The sequence below is a fragment of the Diospyros lotus genome, chromosome 12, assembly GCF_014633365.1.
Source record: "Diospyros lotus cultivar Yz01 chromosome 12, ASM1463336v1, whole genome shotgun sequence".
In the NCBI taxonomy this organism is placed as follows: Eukaryota; Viridiplantae; Streptophyta; class Magnoliopsida; order Ericales; family Ebenaceae; genus Diospyros; species Diospyros lotus.
The window spans coordinates 10,956,767-10,963,612 of NC_068349.1; the positions used below are offsets into that span (position 1 = coordinate 10,956,767).

General features: G+C 35.8%; 1 protein-coding gene across 1 annotated transcript; it reads left to right on the forward strand.

Moving 5' to 3' along the window:
* Positions 1-4,663: 4,663 nt before the first annotated feature.
* Positions 4,664-6,551, forward strand: LOC127813867 (uncharacterized). Its single transcript, XM_052354964.1, has one exon. The coding sequence runs from the start codon at positions 5,038-5,040 to the stop codon at positions 6,439-6,441; it is 1,404 nt and encodes a 467-aa protein (XP_052210924.1). The 5' UTR covers positions 4,664-5,037; the 3' UTR covers positions 6,442-6,551.
* Positions 6,552-6,846: the final 295 nt, after the last annotated feature.

Genomic DNA, 6,846 nt, shown 5'->3' on the forward strand with positions numbered 1-6,846 from the left:
GCTGCCAGTGATTTGTTCAACTGAGTTGACTCGTTTAGGCCTCAAGGCCTTCCCTCTCTTCGCGCCTTTTTCACTCAGAACTGATATCTGGGTTTAGAGGCTTTAAACAGGCTCTGTTGGGCCGTCCTCCACCAGTTGCCGGCTGGGCCCACAATCTAATGGGCCCAATTGGCCAGCTGTTTTGTAATTTTCTTAAAAATAAAAAATAATTTTTACTAAAACAATTTTAAATAATATCACAAATTATTTTTATAGCATTTCGAGGCAAATAAAAAATTGTAAAAGTACTTATAAACTCATAATCTACATAATACAATGTTTAAAATTATAAAAAAATATATACATTGAATTATAAAATGATATACTTATTTATGATTATAAAAATTTTAAAAAATTATATTTGTTTTATTTATTTGAACCTCAACCCGACTAGACTCAATTTGGGTTCAACCATTAATTAAAGATTAAACAAGTATGATATTTTTATGTTGGGGTACGAAGAGGGTGATAATTAATGAATGTTTTTGTACCATTATGAGATTTTTTAGTTTCACAAATAATTGTTGTAATCCAAAAAAGTTTGTTTTTGCTTTCATTTATTCCAAAACCCACAACACAATCTAATATGTTATTAATTTTTCTTAATCAATGTTGGCAAAACACATAGTATTGGACGAAAATCAAGGATCGATACAAGTTCAATCTTTTAGACTTTTAGTTGTATGTTTTTGAAATTTGAATTCAAAATCCACAACAGTCCATTTTTTTAGGTTTACAATAGAGTTATTAATTTCATATTTTTGTGTATATTTGAATCTCATAAATCTGTCTATATATACATGACTGCTGAAATATGTAATAGAGAAAAAATACATTCAAAAGTGTTCTATTCTTCTCTCTTGGAGGCCATATATACCGAACACCAATTCCTAATTGGTAACTAATCTACCCCAATTACAGGAAATAAACTAGGAAACTAAATCCTATAATTATAAGAACAACTCACACCGACACTCTCCTTCAAGTTGGTGAAAAGATGTTGTTCATGCCCAACTTGTCAAGTTAGTTGTAAAAGGCTTGACTCAAAACAATTTCAGTTAACACGTCTGTCAATTAATCTTCTGACTTTACAAAAGGAAATTGAACAATATTCGCATCTAATTTCTCTTTGACAAAATGTCTGTCAACCTTAATATGTTTGGTACGATCATGTTGGATTGAATTATGAGAAATGTCGATAGCTGCCCTATTATCACAAAATAAATTTGTAACTATCAATGGAAGATAGCCAAGCCTCTTAAGCAATCTTTGAAGCCAAAGAAATTCACATAATCCTTTCGCCATCCCTTTATATTCAGCTTCTGCACTAGACAAGGCCATTACCTTTTGTTTCTTACTTTGTCAAGTCACCAATTTCCCACCCACGAATGTAAAATAGCCGAAGGTAGACAAGGCCACTGACTTTGATTGGGCCAATTGTTCTACTACTCGTTGCTCCACCACTGGTTATTTAACCATGTCAGGTTCTAGTCCTATTTTTTGGAAAACCAATAAACATCCAACAATTTCTCGTTCTTCTACAAAAACAAAATATCGTTCCCATGCTACACTTACTTCTAAGTTGTAATGGTTAAAATATTTTTTCTTGGATCTTGGTATTAAGTATCTTCAACCAATTCCAGTTCATTATAGCCAAGCTACTATTCACATTGTCGAAAATCCTATCTTCCATGGCCGCACCAAACATATTGAAATTGACTATATATCATTTTGTTCAAGAAAAAATTCAAGTAGATCTGCTTGCTCCTTCCTACTACCAATTTATTGATCAATTGGCGGACCTTTCTATCAAACCACTTGGAGGTGTTGCTTATTGCTAACTACTTTGCAAGTTGGATGTTCTTGACATTTTAATCCTAACTCCAACTTGAGTGGGGAGTATTGGACAAAAATCAAGGGTCCATACTAGTCCAATCTTTTAGGCTTTTAGTTAGTTTTTAAATTTTGAATTAAAAATCCAAAAAAGTTCAATCTTTTAGGCTTATTGTAACAGAGTTGTTGGTTTTCTATTTTTGTATATATTTAAGGGTAAATTATATGAAACTCTCATACACTTAGAGTTATGTGCAACTTATCCCCTTGTACTTTTGATTATATAAAAAAATTCTCTTACACTTTTAAAATATTGCAATCAGCCATAATTTATTATTATTTTACATGATTTTATATAATAATCTACATACAAAATACATAATTCTACATAGATAATTTTAATATATCAAAAAAATACATAATTTTGCATTAATCAACCAATAGATTGCACAAAATCATGTAAAATAATAATAGATTGTGGCTGATTGCAACATTTTGAAAGTGTAAAGGAAATTTTTAATACAATCGAAAACACAAGGGAGTAAGTTGCATATGGCCCTAAGGGGGCGTTTGGTACAAGAAAAATTTTAAGATTCTTGAAAATGTTAGGTTGTGAATCTGTATTCCCATATTTAGTATAATTTTTTTATAAAAAGAATCCTGGAAAATAGGATTTCCAGGAATGATTTTTAAGTAACTTTCCCACAAAAAGATTTTCATGGGGGGGTTGGAAATCCAAGTTTCCCATGAACTTGGAAATGTTTTTAACAAATAAAAAAACTAAAGCACCCCTTACCCTTTTATAATCCCATACAAACGTATTATATATATGTAATATATTTATATTAAATATATTATATATACATATATATATTTATATATTAAAATAGATATTCATACAATTATACAAACATATATATTATGTATATATATTATATATATATATACACATGCATATATATACATAATGTATAAAAAATGATATTTTTTTGACTTTCTAAACATATTGTGGGTCTTAATATTTTATATAATATAAAAAATTATTATTCTTATATAAAAAATTAAATAAGGATAATTTTGAAAAAAGAACATGAATTCTCAACAATATTATATTTAGACCAAACATAAGAATGTAAGATTTTCATAAAAGAATACTCAACATTCCTGAGAATATTTAAATCTAAGCAAACATAGAATTGTATAAATTCTGGGAATTAAAGATTTTCAAAAGTATTTCCAAGAATAATGAATTCTAAGAATTTAAAAACTTCTCTCGTACCAAATGTCCCCTAAGTGCGGGGGGTTTCATATAATTTACCCTATATTTAAATATCATAAATTTGCCTATATATACGTGACACTTGAATGAAATAGGACAAATTCACAAAAGAATTTTTTCTTCTTTTTGGTGCTCACCTTTTTCACACATAGTTTCCAACTTAAAAAGATTAAAATGGGAGGAGTAAGATTTTTAATAGAATAAAGAGCCCCAGCGACCACTATTATATATATATATATACATAAATATATGTCCAAACATGACTTTGCGTCCTCTCTCTTGTGCATGCAGATGCATATGCAGATGCAGTCTAGCAAAATTAGAAATTAAGTTTGGTAAATTAATTAGTTTATGGTAATAAAATAACACTGTCATATGTATATATATATATATATATTATTTTAGTAGTAATCCTGTTTTATACAAAAATTCTAAGTAAACGGCTAAACCCATCTCATGTAATTCAAACACTCTTTAAAAGCAAGAGAATCATATCCATCGTTCAAAACTCTCTCATGGACATACTTTCGGCCATTAATTTTGGAAAGAGGAGTAAGAGATGTCTCATCATGCCTTGCCCTCTCCTCCTCCTCATCTAATAAAGGATTATCCTCCTAATCGTCCTTTCTACGCTAGAAGAGACTATTTATTGTTTTAAAGTGCTTTCTATCCGCATATTCTATTTAAACAATATCACTGCTTATAAAGTTATTTTTTAGTGACCAAAACATTAAAAATTTGAATCACAAAGAAGATGGCGACGTTCAAAATAATTATTCTCTCACAAAACAATACAAAAAATGTCGTACATTAAAACATCGTTTATGTAACATGGATAGTCTTTTCAAAATTCTTAGCTAATTAAGCAAATAACACTAACAAATTAATACCCAAGTTTTCATCAATAAAAATGGGTGCTTTATGATAAGGAGCTCCCAGTGCTGCGACCATGAGGCCATGGTGATTGGAAAGGGGTGCAACATTTCAACTAGGGGTGGTGACAAGACAGTCAAAATATTAGGCAAATTTTCTTGGCGGGGGGACCGTAGTGTTTTCCTTTTGGGCGTTTGATTTTCCGGGAAAATGTGAAATATTAAACTCAATCCAAATCACTGAGTGGTCCTACAGAGCATCTGCTGCTTGTCATCCCTCCCTTAATATGCAAAGAATCATGGACTGCGTGAAAAAAGAAAAGCATAGCACAGCATAGCATAGCGTGGCATGGCTGCGCGGAGACGGAAAGCATAGCATAGCATAGCATAGCAAAGCCTTCAAAGTGGAAAATAGAGATGGAGAGAGATTTAATAAAAACAAACAAAAGCAAGCAAGCTAGCGTACGCAGTCCAAAAGCAGAATTATCCTCGCCCTTCCCCACGCAACCTATTTGCTGCTATTTGCTGTTTGGTCCCACCACCATTCTTTCCCTTTTCCCAAACTGCCCCTCCTTTTAAATTCTACTTTTAAAATTGATATATAAGAGGGAGACCAAAATGACATTAACAAAGTGGGATGGAGGGTTGTCTTCGAGAACCGAGCCTCCAGTGCTGTGCTGCTGTGCGAACACTGGAAACATCGCTGCTTCAGATGCGATATTCTGCTACCGATCAACACAAAAACACTAGAAACTGTATTTCTATTTTCCCGAGAATTTGATCAGCAAGAAAGTGTTTAAAAAGGCCTAGAAAAAGGGCATGAGTGTCAATTGCTCCACAAAAGCATAGCTTGAAATCGCCTCACCTCACTCATCCCCATAACTTTCTTCATCACTCTCCCCTCTTCCCTTATCCTACTTTTCCTTCCACACTAAGTCTCCTCTCCTTCATCTTCCCAGATTCTGCAGCCCAAATTCATATCCGAAAGCCAGAGAGCTTCCCCTCTGCTCTTCAATGGCGGATACAGTTACAGACACTTACGTCAAGCCACATAAGCTAGCCTCACAAATCCCGAAAGATCAACCGAACCCAAGTAAGTTTTACACTCATTTCTTGTACAAAGCCGTTGTTGTTGCAGTTTTTCTGGTAGTTCTTCCTCTGTTTCCTTCGCAAGCCCCCGAATTCATCAACCAAACTCTCCATACCAGAAGCTGGGAGCTTCTTCAGCTTCTCTTCGTCGGAATCGCAGTTTCCTACGGCCTTTTCAGCTGCCGAAACGACGAAACGGAAAAGGATTATAACACCAAATCGGATAGTGCTCAGTCGATCGTGACGAGATTTCTTCAGGCTTCGTCAGTTTTTGACGACGAGGCCGAGAGCCCATCTGGGTCCAACGAGAACAAGGTCCAGACGTGGAATTCGCAGTATTTCAGGGAAGAACCAATGCTGGTTCTGGCTGAGGAAAGCTCCGTTCTTGAAGAAGGAAAGCCGCTGTTTCTGCCGGTTCGGAGCTTGAAATCGCGAGTTCCGGACGCTGTTTTTGCCGGAGCATCCGTTGATTCGAGTTTGAAAGTTGGGTCTCTGAGCAGGTCTGGCTCAAATCGAGGTTCAAGCAATTCATTTGGAGGTTTGAATTCTCTGGATCTGGAGGAGAAAGCAGAGGACAATGTTGTTCTCCGTTCTCCCATTCCGTGGAGATCGAGATCAGGGAAGATCGATATGAAGGAAGACATTGATGGAGTTTCTTCAACGGAGGAAACTGAGCTCAATCGAATCGAATCGCGCTCTATTAGGCCCCAGTCTTCTCGCCCATCCAAACCCAATTCAGCCTCTCCTTCCCCAAACAAGATTTCCCCTTCACCATCACTTTCTTCCCCAAAGAACCCCTCGGAATCACCGGCCAAGAACATAGAAGATGCGGCCAGGAAGAAAACCTACTACAAATCTCCGCCGCCACCAGCTCCTCCGCCGCCTCCACCGCCGCGACATGTACACAAACCTGCTCTGGTGAAGTCCTATTCCAGCCTCTCGAATTTCGAAATTTATCCCGGCAAGGAGCTGAGAAGAAGCGTCAGGAGCGTACCCTCTGAATGTACGCGAAATGACAGGGAAGAGCCGCTGATGGGGAAATCGGTGAGAAAGATTAGAGGAAGCGAACCATTTGGGGATTTTCTTCAGGACAATGAGGATGAATTTGCTGAAACTAGGGCGGCGGAAACTGATGAAGAGTCGGACGTTGAAAACGGCCGGGGCAATGAAGAAGCGGCTTCAAACGGCGCCGGAGACGGGTGGCCGCCGGACGTAAACAAGAAGGCGGACGAGTTCATCGCCAAGTTCAGAGAGCAGATTAGGCTTCAGAGGATAGAATCGATCAAGAGATCAACTGGGCAGATGGCTAGAAACTCTGTTGTAAAGTAAATGGGTTTGAGTCGCTGAGGGACAGAATTGGTGTTTAATTTTCTCTATAAATCAATTTGATGCTTCTAAATTTCTAATAATTCTAAGCCTTCTCTCTTTTTATTTCTTTTCGTTGTGGGGATAATTCACGGGCACTGGATATCACTTTTACTGAGATTTGTATGCTTCCCTCTCTGGTCTCTCTCTATGATGAGATTCCTATAACAAAATAATATCTTTACATTTTTTAACCCAAAAAAATGGTACTAAGTTACATAATAATATTAACATTTGAATCGTAATATAGGAACCCACCCAAAGTTTCATCTCAACTGTGAATTGTGAGGTTTTGTGGTTTTTTTTTTAGGACTGAGGATCGAAATAAATGAGTGGATATGCTATGATTAGATTATTGAGAGGGAGTGG

Coding starts and splice junctions, on each gene's coding strand:
- LOC127813867 (XM_052354964.1), top strand. CDS start 5,038: ATGGCGGATACAGTTACAGACACTTACGTCAAGCCACATAAGCTAGCC.